Source organism: Pelobates fuscus, chromosome 6, assembly GCF_036172605.1.
Source record: "Pelobates fuscus isolate aPelFus1 chromosome 6, aPelFus1.pri, whole genome shotgun sequence".
NCBI lineage: Eukaryota > Metazoa > Chordata > Amphibia > Anura > Pelobatidae > Pelobates > Pelobates fuscus.
In genome coordinates this window covers 166450304-166465813 of record NC_086322.1, presented here as the reverse complement: position 1 = coordinate 166465813, position 15510 = coordinate 166450304, and the positions used below count along the sequence as shown (strand labels likewise).

Genomic DNA, 15510 nt, shown 5'->3' with positions numbered 1-15510 from the left:
CAGGACAATCTGGCTACGTAGGGTTTGCAATATTTAGGCAGTTGTAGAGAGGAAAGGCAAATCATCCACTGCACTTGAGCTAGACAAGATTGTGTCTCACCACCATTGGTTTACTACCTTGTCAGATTAATCCCATGATTTGGCATTCATGTACCGATGTCTCCATACCATGAATGAGGATACACATGTGTAGTTTGACTTTTATAGTTAAAAAAAAAGCAGGAGTTAAAACATGCCTAGATACTGGGCAGGTTTAGGCTCAATTATTGAACAACACATGGATTTATATGGGAGATTAACTCACAGGGAAACCTTTTGGCCTGGCTCTAGACATTAGCACATTAACCTTGTAATTTGATAAAGAGGTGTATCCTCTAATAAGCTAAACAGAGATGGGAGGAATCTATGTTGGTCAGCAGGTGAAAACATCTCATAATTTGCATAGGCAACACCACTGTATAAATTGACTGCCCCATCCTACGTCTTGTATCGCGGAGATAATACTAGTATGTGTAATAGAGTCTTTGAAGGCAGTTAAAACAAAATCAAGTCAGTCAGCATCCCTGCCATATGTTGTGTCCAAATGGAGAATGAATAACCAACATATGCACCTTGGTGTCTGTATACAGGTACACTGAAGCACTCAGACCACTCCATTTCAGTTATGTAGAAATAGCTATGCTTTTCCTTTCTTTGTGTTAAACACACTTTTAATGACTATGTTCTTGTCAGCCATTAGAGACACTTTTCCTGTAATAAACAAAATGCTGCTTTTAAAGGGCATTTAAATGGTGCAGCATGGTGATTTTCCTTGAATGCTTCCCTAAGGGGAGTGGAATCGCCCTGGCAAGGTCAGAATGGCGTGGGAGTAAAGGCATGTCAAATGATCTTTTAACCCTTTACAGGGATGGGGAGTTCACACACGTAAATCAGTAGGTGAGCACTATTACACTAGGAATATGTGTTGGTATTCCTAATGTTATAGTAGGAGGATTTAGGAAGTAGTTGGTCTAGTAAGCAAAGAGTATGCTATAACATGAGTAATGACTGCATACATATATACATTGTTTTATATATATATTAAAATAGGCTTGTTATCTAAAATATATTTGTCAGTAATACTATTCAAGTAAATCCAATAGGTTTATTGACTAATAAAGTGAAAACTTAGATGTATTACCTGTAACAGTGAGTTTTCCCAGCTCTTATTGTGGCTTACATTTACCTTTCAGTTGTCACCACATATCTTGGTTTAATGAGCAAACTAAATAAACATTTCCATGACCTTTTAAAAAACATAAATTCTACTGAGATTTCTGTAAATGTTTGAGTTGTCAATAGGTTGCATACATACAAACATTCATACATATCATATAGTCTAACATTTTGCAATGAGAAATTGATCAATCGAAGCTCCAATGAAACATGAATGAAATGCAAGCAGTAGCAGTGCAATAAGGACCATATAGCAGCACCAATATGCTGTCCAAATCATTTAACCCATCTATATAAAATATCATGGATAATAGTCCATTTTTTTTAAAGTATGCTATTGATAGAGGTGCTTGGTGATTAATTGAAATTAATTAATAGAAATGGTTATTTTAATTTTAAACATGGATTTATTAGAATTCAATCATGTTCGATAGGTGTGAGCGAATAATAAAGAGAATAAAGTGACAGCTCTCCAAAGCCACATATGTTAGAAGTCCCTTGCTGCTCCTTTACAGGTAGATAAGTTGACTTTCAATTCTGACAGCCTTGGGATGAGATAAATACAAATCCTAGCTACTTCAATACAGCAGCCTGGGATCCTGATAAAATAATGTTTATTTTATAATTAAACATCATCTAAGTTGACATGCAATACACAGCTCACTAAGTGTGATGCATTCCACCATAGATTCACAACCATGCTCTAATAAGCATAACTAGATGAAACATTGCTTACTTTTCTTTAACAAAGGCATCTCAAAAGAACAGCTGGGCAGGACCTCCCTTTTATTAGAGCCTTACTCACAGACTCAGTACTAATACAGGTTATATTATTTGTTGCACCAATGCTCTTTTTTTTTAACTTTCATAAACCTTTTTTTATAAACTTTTCATAAGTGATATTGGAGGTCACTTTGTTTTATTTATTTTTTGTTATTATTATTATTATTATTATTATTATTATCATTATCATTATTATTTATGAATAATGCTCTATCAGGCATTATTCTAATTCTCCCACCACCCCTCAAATGCTTAAAAACTGGATTTAAAAAAGTTTTACTCACCTGACATCCACCACTGGGCAGTTTTCCTCCAATCTGTTACTATTCATGCTGTTTGATTCAAGTTTGTCATGTGCTTACAGGAGGTCTTACTTCACTGTGTAGTCATCCCCCAATCTGTCCAAAGTTGATTTGGTGCAATATTAAAAATGAGCAGTTAATGTAACTATAATACAATGTGTTGCTATACACAGTATTATAATAATATGATGCAAATGCATAGTAGCGTTTCCACCTTCAGCATTGGGAATTAATTATTTATCATATATGCAGATGTTTTAAAAAAATATATAATATCTAATATAAATGAGCAGATCTTGGCAACCTAAAGAGAGATCTACAACTTGATATACTGGACTCTGTGATATCTAAAATTGAGTCTTAGACTGTATGTATTAGCAAAAAGAGTAAGTCAGCCATCAACAGAACTGATGCTGGTTGATTGGGATGCAGTATGACCACATCAGATTCAGATTATTTTTTTTAGTAATGTTTATATGAAGGGCTTACAAAATGCTAAGTATCATTAACATAAAACATAGTAATAAAGTGGGATAAAACAAAAACTTTATCAATATAGCATGTTTGTGTTCTTGCTGTTTTGACTCTTGTCTGTCCTAAACTTTTAACAGTTTGTTAATGTTTTGTAATTTCAAGGACGATAACCCAGATAATGCACTTTTATATATATATATATATATATATATATATATATATATATATATATATATATATATATATATATATATATAAAGGAACACTTCAAGCTCCACAATCATTTAATTTTAATGAAGTGGTTAACACTATGGGAGCCCCTGGTCTTACCTTCTTGTGTTAAACTGTTTTCAAACATTTTAATAGGCATCAGTCTAGGCTATCTTTCCTCCTGTGCTTGGGTTAATGTGGAGATCCATGTATAATATAGAATGCACACTATAACAACTTCAATCATCACAACAGAAAAATCACAGCAGAAAAATCACAATATCAGACAAAAACAATAAACAAAGTAACAGAAATAGAGGCAAACAGTAATGCAAAAGTACTATACCAAAAAATCTTTCAAGCCCCAAGGCAAAAACACAAAGCCACTCAACGTTTCGGTACCAACTGGTTGCCTTTATCAAGTGTGCAAACCTGGTGGCCAACTACAAGAAACGTCTGACCTCTGTGATTGCCACCAAGTACTAAGTCGAAGGGGTCAAATACTTATTTCACTCATTGACATGCAAATCAATTTATAACTTTTTTGACATGCATTTTTCTAGATTTTTTTTTTTTGGTTATTCTGTCTTTTACTGTTAAAATACACCTACCAATAAAATTATGGACTGATCATTTCTTTGTCAGTGGGCAAACGTTCAAAATCAGCAGGGGATCAAATACTTTTTTCCCTCACTGTAAATGCAGTCCATGCTATTTTTATGTTTAAACTAGATGTGAGTTGTGATTTTTTAATTTTTTTTTTGCAAGTGATGCTCAGAAGAAATGGTTTAAAAGTAAATGCAGCTGTCGTAACTCAGCCGTTTTACGAGGAATAAAGAAATTCATGTAGTGCTTCCTGGAAGTTTTTTTAACGGTTACTTAAATAAAGGATTTTATGTGAAGGTCCTTGGGCCTACATATCTGGCATAAACACAACATAATCATGACATTTATTATACCTTGCAGTATAAATCAGGCAGAAGTATTGCAAGTCTTTTTTATTTCTTCTTTCATTACGAAAGTTTAGACTTTATATATCATATTTATGTATAAATGTAAAGGTAGGACGTATGCTGATACATACTGCCAAGCTAAGAGTCTTAACTCTGGGCTGTAATTCCCACTAGAATTTTAGAACATCAGTTAAAAGTAGACATTTTGCTTGTCACCCATAAAGACCTCCTCATAATAAACTATCACTAATCATCTATTATATTGTATTAAATATGAGATTCAATTGAAATGTAATGGGCCTTGAAAGCGGGCCCACAAAAAGTTTTCTAACAAGCCATGTTCATAAATTCCAACTCTGGCTTCCCGGGAAATGGTAAAGGGGGTAAAGGTGGTACGCCAATGATACAGTCACATCACTGGCTCTGTCCAAAATAGGGCACAAATGGGGCATAAAGGGTAAACACGCCCAAATTACTCGCAGGTCAGCTTGGCATGAATGAAAACCATGTAAGGCCAGTCCACTGGTCCTAGTGCCCTGAACATAGCCCAAGTGTGTCTATTTATGTACTTGCGCTATGCTTGTTGGGGATAGTTTCCTTGTGTCCCCAAAAGTGAGAAGTCAGGAAGCGAGTATAGGATACAAAATTGGTACTCTTGGGGGACTGCGTGAGAGCCTAAAATTGGTGCTGACACTGAGCAAACACTGGGAATGGAAATAATTACAGAGACAATCCATATAATTTGTTGTCAGACTGACCCCACCCATAAAGACAGTTCAGAACCAAAATGCTAGCAGGTCACTACAGATGCAGAACACCACAGTGACTTAGGGAAATCCTGGTCATGTACAATTCAACTAAACCAAGGTATAAATGGATTACTTTTTTGGATTCTAAGGTGATTATTACATGATTTGTCCTCTAATTATAAGTATGTTGCAACTCAATAACTCAACTCAAAATGTTTTTCACATTTATTCTATAATTTGTTAAAGGGACATGCATCAATGCCAATTATATTTAAAACCAGCAAGCGAACATTTTTAAACAAATATAAAAACTAAAGTAAAGCAAGGCAAACCAAAGTAAAGCAAGACAAATTTTTGAAAAGTATGTAATAAACATTGATAAACTTACTATTAACTCAGATTGCATTATTGGGTCACGCCGCTATACATAGAGGCCAAGGCAACACATTTAATTATTTGTCATGTTCCTCAAACCATTCCTGAACAACTTTTGCAATATGCACTATGATAAGAAGGTAGTCCGGCTGAGGAAGTGTTATGCTCTGGGCAATGTTGCAGACCACAGTACACCCATTCATGGCAATTGGGAGCACCAGGAGAGAGCAATATCTTGTAGACCGATATTGTGGAGGATAATAAGAAGCTGCTGATGATCAATAGTGTCAAAAGCCGCAGAAAGGTCAAGGAGAATTAGGATAGAGTAGTGACCATGAGATTTTGCAGCGAGTAGATCATTGGATACTTTGGTCAGTGGTTTTTCCACAGAGTGCTTAGCACGGAAACCAGACTGAAGCAGGTCTAGCAGAGAGATGGACTCAAGGAAGTCTGTCAATCTTGCATACAAAACTCTTTCAAGGATCTTGGATGCAAAAGGCAGTAGCAAGATAGAACGGTAGTTGGACGGTGAGTTAGGGTCAAGGTTGGGCTTCTTTAGAATTGGGGTTATAGTTGCATGTTTGAAGGGCGATAGAAATATGCCAGAGGAGAAAGAGAGATTGAGAAATTTAGTGAGAGGTAGAGAAAGAAAAGAAGACAGAGTGGGGGCGTGGCTAACCGCTGAGAGGAATGGACGTGTGATCCCTTCGCTCCGGCATCGCGGGTCGCAATCCGACTCCATCCAGCACAATACGGCGGCGAAATCGACGAAAATTATATGATGGCACAGCAGAGGGGAAAGAAGGCTGCCTCTAAGGCAGAAAAAATTAATTTCTTCGGCAGCAAAATGCACCACGAGACGGAGGAGGCTCAGGCCTTGTCCCAAGATGGCGGCTCCGTTGCGGACAACCCGGAGGCCAGGGAGACACACAGTGCAGGGGACTCTGATAAGCTCACAAAGAGCTATCTACAACAAGCTTTGGACACCCTGTCAAACAAACTCCTCTCATCATGGCAGCATACAGCGGATTCGCTGAGGAAAGATATGCAGGAACTTAGCAAGCGCACCTCTCACATGGAAAACAAAATGGCGGAATTTGCTACAGCACATAACGATACAGCCTCCCATGTGGAGCAACTGGAACTAAAATTATTGGCCACAGAAAATAAAATCACGGATTTGGAAGATCGCGCTCGGAGGAATAACCTGCGCATCATAGGGATCCCTGAGGACGTTGTTCCGGAGAACCTGCAGACATATGTCAGAGGTATGTTTCATGCCTATGCCCCTGATATACCCACTGACATGCTACTCCTGGACAGGGTACACCGTTTGCCCAGGCCACGGTTTTTGCCAGATACTGCCCCACGTGATGTGCTGCTGAGAATGCACTATTTTCATATTAAAGAGCACATACTTAAAACAAGCAGAAATAAAGTGACACCTCTGGAAAATTATCCCAATCTACAGATCTTTGCTGACCTTTCAGCATCCACCTTGCGCAGAAGAAAAGAGTTTGCTCAAGTTGCTACTGCCCTGAGAGAGCATGGCCTCAGGTTTCGGTGGGGTTTCCCTACCAAAATGTTGGTGACAAAGGACGGTACCACCCAAGTCATCACATCGCCTGAAGACGGACTGCGCAAGCTGCAAGCATGGGGATTCATGGATCGCGGACAAGAAAACAGCGCCTCACCTTCCAAACGACTTCAGCTGGACTGGCACAAGGCATAAACTACTGGACATTCGCAAGTATAATATTTGTTCATATATGTGCACTTGCACTATCACCAAGGACTGCCACTAAGTCTAATGTTGATTATACGTGTTTTTTTTTTTTTTTTTTTACACGTTCAGTTACACAGTTATGATACCTAGGCGGATGCGTCAAGTATGCTTTTGTAATTACCTGGTATTCTCAGATAATAACTGGCCTTGTCTGTCCGAGCCTACCCCAACCTATAGGGGCTATAAAGTTGAGTAAGGGACACACCTAACCTTTAAGGTGTCTCTCTGACGGACTATTATGAGATATCCTGGTACAGCAAATTTAGAGATTACTGGTGTGTAAACCCCTGGTTACTCAAATGCACAGGCAAATCATAGATATATATAAAAAAAAAAAAAAAAAAAAAGAGACCTGTCTAGTTCATATAAAGTAGAAGCCTGTTTAATGATGAGCCCCCTCCAAGTCTACAGGTCAAGAGAATATCCTATAAGATGTACTCTCATAGACAATGTACAGTGCAAATGAGAACGTATGCGCATGAGCACTTGTAATTGTGTGCAACCTTGTCTAATCTCACTTACCCTAATGCTATTTTACCTCACCCTAGAATCGAAATGTACTCGCCAGAGGTATTGCAAGATTGTTGTTTCTTGATGCATGACTAAATTAAGTATGTCTGACCGCCATACAGGTTTAAGAGACAGAGGTAGACCCATAGCCACGACACGGAAACATGTCAGTTTCCACCTCTACCCCCACGGTACTCCCCACCAGTACCAAGCTTTATCTTTGTATATACTTTGTTTTAATTCTACCCCGGTTCAAGTTACCCTACACCCCCATCCCTAGTCCCGATTGGGCAAGACAGATCACGCTACTGATTGCACCAGCTCGGATCATCACCATTCCCGTAGAAGTAGTCCTCCATAATCTAAGGGCCGTTAACAGGTACACATGTGAGACAACAGGAAGAGAGAGTCAGTTCAGTACCAAGCACAAACCTCATATACTAATCAATTATGAAGATATACTCCCATAATGTAAGGGGCCTGAATACCCCTCATAAACGTAGGGTCCTCCTAGAGGAAGTTAAGAAAGCTAAAGTAGACGTTGTGTGCCTTCAGGAGACGCATTTTGTACGTGGGAGGGTACCAGAATTTGGGAAACAGGACTACCCAACACAGTATCATACGACTTACTCATCCAAAACTCGAGGAGTGTCCTTCTTGTTTCACAAATCGCTCACCTTTGAGCTACTAAGCGTCAAAACGGACGCACAAGGCCGCTACCTAATAATACATTGCCACATCAATAGTGCAGTATACATTTTAGTAGGTATATACAGCCCTAACTCCAACCAGCGCAACTTTCTACACAGAGTACTGAGCAAATTACCCCAACAGTCCAAAGTTGCTACCATAATCTGCGGAGACATGAATCATATTCTCCAGCCGACCATGGACACAACTGTATCTCCATCCACCCCTAGATATAGATCGTTAATCCCACACTGCAAAGCCCTCACTAAGCTGCTATTCGATCATAATCTCTATGATATATGGCGAACAGAACACCCGCACGAGAAAAACTATACTTTCTACTCCAAAGTACATGGAACATATTCACGAATAGATCTCATACTGGTGTCTAGAGACTTGCTGTCCTCCGCTGTAAACAGCAATATAGGGGACATAGTGGGGACCCTCGAGACCCGGGACACTTACAAACACAGGGGAAAAGCCCCATGGCGATTGAACGATACACTCCTAAACACACACACTTTTAAAAAGGAACTGGAAACTGTAATAGATGAATATTTCCGACTCAATAATCAACCCGAAATCTCACCCACCACATCTTGGCAAGCCCATAAAGCAGTCCTTAGAGGCCAACTTATAAGTAGAGCGTCCTTTCTCCACCGAACTTCCCAGAAGTTACATCTCACACTACTGACTAAACTGCGTGATCTAAACACAGCTCAATTTTTAAAACCTAGCCAAGTACTCAATGCGGAAATCGAACAAGTTACCAAGCAACTAAATGATATCCTGCTTCACAAAACGGCAAGCATTCTACAAACACTCAAGTTAAAGCACTATACCCAAGGGAATAAAGCAGGGAAAAAATTAGCATCGCTACTACGGAAGCAATTAACCCACTCCAAAATTCCATATATGCTCACCAACACAGGAGGGAGGTTATACAACCCCTTAGACATTAACGCCGAAACAGCATCATATTACCAAAACCTCTATAATCTAGCGGAGGATCCGCACACACATCAACCGACACAAGATGAAATTGACAATTTCCTCTCACAGATGCAGTTGTCAAAACTAACACAACAACAGAAAGATTCCCTGATAGCACCGATTACCCCGCAGGAACTACAACAAACTATCCGCTCGCTCCCTACAGGGAAATCACCTGGGCCGGATGGCTTCACAAATCACTACTATAAAGCATTTTCGCACGCTCTTTGCCCCCATCTATTGCGTACACTGAATCACATCGTAGACACAGGGGAGATGCCATCAGAGATGTTATTAGCTCATATTGCCACGTTACCAAAACCAGGGAAACCACCTAACCAACCCAAAAATCTGAGACCCATCTCGCTGTTAAATACGGACACGAAAATTCGAGCCAAAATCTACGCTAACCGGGTGGCAACCCTTGTCCCCTTCCTCACACATCCAGATCAAGTGAGGTTTGTGCGCGGGCGGCAAGGGTCTGATGGCACTAGAAAACTTCACAGCCTTGTCTATAGTCGTGCGCCTTCCGGCGAGCCCAGGGTCTTTATGTCCCTGGACGCCGAGAAGGCGTTCGACAGGTTGCACTGGAACTTTCTGAGGACGGTTCTACAAAAATTAGAATTTCCACAGCAATTCCTATCCCTCATCTCAGCATTATACTCCAACCCATCAGCGCAAGTGGCGAATGGCGGCTTTGTATCAAAGCCGTTCCAAATTACAAATGGAACGAGGCAGGGATGCCCGCTCTCTCCCGCCCTCTATATCCTTGCACTGGAACCTTTAGCCCAGACCATACGGGACAATAACCATATTAGAGGTGTGACACTTAAACATCAAACACACAAAATAACATTGTTCGCGGATGACGTTATGCTCTCTTTAGCTGACCCACTCACATCCATTCCTGAATTACAGGCCACCTTACAGAAGTACAGCAAGTGCTCCTATTATAAGTTAAACGAAGCCAAAACGCAAGCAATGTGCTTACATGCACCCACAACGCTACAAAAGACCTTACAACAGAAATACACATATGAATGGAGACAGGATTACTTAACCTTTTTGGGCATAAAATTTACAAGGTTAGAGAGGAACTTACATCGGGAAAACTATGGCAAAATTCTCACATCCATAAAACAGCAATTAATGAGTTGGAAAGGGAAATATATATCCTGGATAGGTAGGATAGCAGTAGTCAAAATGAAAACGCTCCCAAGGCTGCAATATCTATTTCGTACTTTGCAAATAGGTTTACCTAAGAAATACCTTCTAGAGGCAAAACGCTTGGTCAATGCCTTTGTTTGGTCCAATAAGAAACCTAGAATAGCAGCAAAAACTATGTATCTCACATATAAAGGTGGGGGTATGGGATTGCCAAACATAATCACATACTACAGATCAGCCATTCTTGCTCCACTGATTAATGAGTTGCAACAACACGACCGCCCAACCACTTGGGTAACAGTAGAAGCAGAATACACCGGGGGCCATCACATAACGCACTTAGCCTGGACACCACCACACCTTCGGAAAAAATACAAAGACATGTCACCACTCACAGCGACAACACTACGGGAATGGGATAGATACCACAGGGAAAGAGGACTCAGCGGGACTCTTTCTCCCGCTTTACTTCTAGACTCCTTTCACGGCCTAATACCCTCATTAAACATGTCATCCTGGAAGGGTAAGGGACTAAAACACTTACACCAATTGTTCGATCAAGGAGAGGTAGTCCCATTCCAACAACTGCAACACACCTATCATTTACCTAATGCAACAGGATTTGCACACAGACAAATTTGCTCTTGGTTACAAAAAAATAAAACCATAATACCGACAGGCGACAGATGGGGGAATTTAATGGTACTGGAACACCTCAGTACACAGACAAACAAACCAGCCAGGCTTATATCCACATTGTACAGTCACCACCACCGGCAGCAAGACCCACGAACACTACAATTTGTGAAAGCATGGGAATTGGACTTAGGTAGACAACTAACAAATGAGCAATGGTCATACATCATGTCTGCCAATAGGAAACTTACACTCAACACTGCCCATCTAGAACTGGCAAGGAAAATGTTATATCGCTGGTACCTAGTACCGACACGCCTACAACACATTAAACCCCAACACACAGGGATGTGCTGGAGGTGCAACTCAGCTAGGGGTACTATGCTACATGTATGGTGGGAATGTGATGTCCTGAGCCCGCTGTGGACAGCCACACAGTCCCTAATTAAAGACACCACAGGAGTAACTCTCGCAAATGCCCCGGAGCACTACCTCCTACAATACATGCCACTCGACCTTGCGAAATCTTCAAGATATCTAATATATCACATAATTTTAGCAGTTTTACTGCACATCAGCAGACACTGGCAAAAACAAACCGTTCCCCACATTCAAAGTTGCATAGCACAAGTTGAAGACACAAAAAAGTTTGAGAAGATGGCTAGATCCAATAACCCACCGCAAAAATTTTGGATGGAGGCGTGGGAAACATGGGATAGGTATCAACAGCGCCAAAGAACAGCCCGTTCACCCCCCCCTTTGATCACATACCATTGAATAAAGCTTAAGGAATAGTAAGAGCGTACCTCCCCTGTGATTAAATATCTGACTACAATACGAAGATACCCAACACTAACTGGTTAAGATCCACAGGAGCAACACTTGAGGCCATGGTGTGGCCTACAAAGAAGACCAAAATAAGGGACTATTTCCCCTCCACCCCCCTCCCTCTCCTCCCTTACCTCCCGTTACCCTTTCTCTATTCCAAGTTACCCTTTCTCTATTCCAAGTTGTTATACCCTCAAGTCAGCAATTCTTATGCACTAGGGAACTACGGGTTACCCACAACTGAGAACCTTTCTCCTGTCACCATGAGACAGAATATTTTATAAACAATGCTTGTAGGTATACAGTGATTAGAAGGACTTATGAGAATTATATTGCTCTACATTACCCCATGTAATAATGCTTTAAGTGCTAATATGTATAGCTCTTGTCGTGAAAGATGAATATGTTCACTGATAAGCAATATGTAATCAGTATTGTAACCTTTGTGATGCATGCATGGTTGTAACCGGTTACCCTGTATTAAGAATGTAAAATTTCTTTATAAATTGCCAATAAAAAAAAAAAAAAAAGAAAAGAAGACAAAGTAAGCTCTTTCAGTGTTTCTTTTTCTGGCTCTGCTTCTTCTCCCCAACTCCTCTCTGTTGGTGTCCCCCAAGGTTCAGTCCTTGGTCCCCTACTGTTCTCCATTTATACTACCTTCCTTGGTAAACTCATTATCTCCTTTGGCTTCCAATATCATTTCTATGCAGATGACACACAAATCTATCTGTCCTCTCCTGATCTCTCCCCGTCCCTCTTGACTAGTGTCTCTGACTGCCTCTCTGCTATTTCTAACTGGATGGCTGCCCACTTCCTTAAACTCAACTTGACCAAAACTGAAATTCTGGTCTTTCCTCCCTCAAGTGTTGCTCCTCCTGTGTATGTCTCCCTCCAAGTCAATGGTGCTAACATCAGCTCCACAACACAGGCTCGCTGCCTAGGTGTTCTCTTTGACTCCGACCTCTCCTTCATGCCTCATGTTCAGTCTATCGCCAAATCCTGCCGCTTCCATTTCAAAAACATTGCGCGCATCTGACCCTACTTAACGCCAGATACGACTCTGGTGCTGGTCCATTCCACTGTCCTTTCACGCCTTGACTACTGCAATCCACTTCTCAGTGATCTTACGTCCTCCCAACTTGCACCGTTACAGTTCATAATGAATGCAGCGGCGAGGCTCATCTTCCTGTCCACCCGCACCGCCCACGCCCACCGCCCATTGGTTTCCTGTAAGATATAGGGCTCAATTTAAAATTCTGGTTCTTGATTTCAAATCTCTACAAAATGCTGATCCCGCCTATCTATCCTCACTAATACACAAGTATGTCCCGCTTAGGGATTTACATCTATCTTCTGTCCGTACTACCACTTCTGATGCTCGCCTTCAAGACTTCTCGAGGGCTGCACCGTTCCTGTGGAACTCGCTTCCCTCCTCTGTTAGATGCTCACCCAGTCTCCACTCCTTCAAAAAAAATCATTAAAAACCCACTTCTTCATAAAAGTGTATCAATTAAACTGTTAATAGCTCTAGACTAATACTATCCTTACCTTTTATGTCACTTTACCCCACTCCCTCTAGCATGTAAGCTCATTGAGCAGAGCCCTCAACACCTCTGTTCCTGTGTGTCCAACTTGTCTGGTTACAACTACATGTTTGTTTGTCCACCCACTGTAAAGCGCTGCAGAATTTGTTGGCGCTATATAAATAATAACATAATAATAATAATGGTGTTCCCTGATGTCTAAGCAGCATAAACATAAGAAGGATATTTTAGACAGTGCAAAACTCAAACCCCCCAAAAAATAATAATAAAGGTATGAGTAAACACGTGGGTCTGAACACAAAGAATTGTGGATATTTTAGACAACCACAAATCCATAATTAAAAAGTAAATATAAGAATAAATAAGTTATGTTAAACATTATATCTGAGCATAAGTGAGGTTATCGGCATTTTAGACATAATAAAACTACAAATCCACAACAAAATAAATTAATTATAAAAACACAAAGCATATCAAACTCAACATGTAGCCCTTTTGGTTGTGTAGTTTGGATTTTATGTATTCAAAAACCCTGTCTTTTACTTAACATCATCATCAAATCTCCATTTCTTTCATCCAATTAGAACCATTTAATAAGAACAAAAGAGAATTCATAAGCATTAAATTGAGAGCACCAGGCCTATTTAGGTCTTTCTACATATTTCCATTAGGACTGGAGCTGGGTCATCTATGCACAACATCATGACCTTGTTTTTGTATCGTTCATTTTCCTCTCACATTATAGTTTTTGTGCTCCCATTATGACACACTGTGTATATTTGGGGGATTTTTCTTCTATTGCTTTATTATCCCTCCAGTTCCCTACATTTTATGCCTCGTGCCTTTACAATGTTTTATTAATCCCTTTTAAAATACTAAGTATTTGAGTCTAGACTAGTAAATTAACTAAATAGATAAAAGGAGCAAGCTTTCTAGACCCTTCTAGTCTTTGGATGCTTTAAGCATTTTTATGCATGTTGATTCTTACTCTTAAACCACTTCTGAAATCAGAAGCTAAAATGGTAAAAAGAAACAAAAACATTTTTCCATGTACTTATTGTGATGAATATCATGAATGCTGAATAGTTTTTTAAAGTTTATATTTGTTTTTCTAACACTGTTTTTCCCTCCTTACCAGTGCTAAAGAATCCCATCTATAAGTTTTATAGATTCCCTTCATCTGACAGCAAGTGGATATGTGTCCGGGAGCAGATGTCAGAGAGTAGTATGTCTTTTCATATCCCAAAGCAACTGCTTACTCTCTACTTAAAAGAAGACACCAGAAGGTAAGAAAGCAAGTGCACAGTGTCATGTTATTCAGCCCAGCTGAAATGATTAGCTACTAGAATATTTTATTTTTAATTGCACAGCAATCATTGACCATAAGGCAAAATCTCCAATTCATTCATTAGCTTACAGCAATGGCACACTGCATGTTTAGCATTCCCAAAGCAGCAGCTTCCCTGTTGGCAAGAACTTCATTTAAGTGACTGCCTAGCCAACTTTTAATTGATCCCAGCTCTGTGTACAAATGAAAGACAAGATAATGTTGGCTTACGCACTAAGTTTCAGCAAGTATAGAATTCTTAGTCCTATTACATCATCTGCAGTATGTTTCTTTCTTATAGAGAATATAAAATGATGGAAGAACACGTTTTTTGTAAGCATCTGTTTGTTAACCATTCCGCTTATTGATCACTTTGGTATGAAGAGCACAAGCATCTAGCTTCAGGTTTTTACATTTCAAAACTTATGAGATGGTGCTGTGTAAATATGTTTAAAGCTTTTGATAATAGGCACCATGAAGAAATATCTTCTTCTTTTTCAAATTCTCTCATCTGCTCAACATTGGTAGAGGAGAAAACTATGGAAGGATTTCAGGCCAGGTTTCATTGACTTTTTAGCATATGTGATGCTTGTATTTAAAAGGACACTCTAAGACACATAACCACTACTGCTTAGTGTAGTTACCACATTGCCTAAAGTGTTCAACATCTTCCCTTGTTTAACTATAAAACCAATTAGGAACAGTATGATATAACACAAGGATATTACGGGTGCCCAGACATTGCTCCCCTCCCAGCTTTACGGATGATGTGGAAATAACAGTTCCACATTTTTAAAGTAGGAGTTTCCTGTCTCTGAAATGCATGTGAATTGCACCAACTGAAAGAGTGCAAGACTTGCTAAAATCCAAGTCTTCTTCAGAGGTAATGAAATGTTAGATACACTATAGTTTCCATGTAAAATGTCCATATAATTTTCCCAGAGTTTTCTTTTTTGACATCCACTGCT

General features: G+C 39.7%; 1 protein-coding gene across 1 annotated transcript in view; it reads left to right on the top strand.

The window, feature by feature from the left end:
• The window catches only part of INPP4B (inositol polyphosphate-4-phosphatase type II B), a 640126-nt gene that overhangs the window by 464652 nt on the left and 159964 nt on the right, over positions 1 to 15510 (top strand). The window contains exon 9 of the mRNA XM_063458461.1: positions 14354 to 14501. Coding sequence (XP_063314531.1) covers positions 14354 to 14501 — 148 coding nt within the window. The remainder of the gene's footprint in view (positions 1 to 14353; positions 14502 to 15510) is intronic.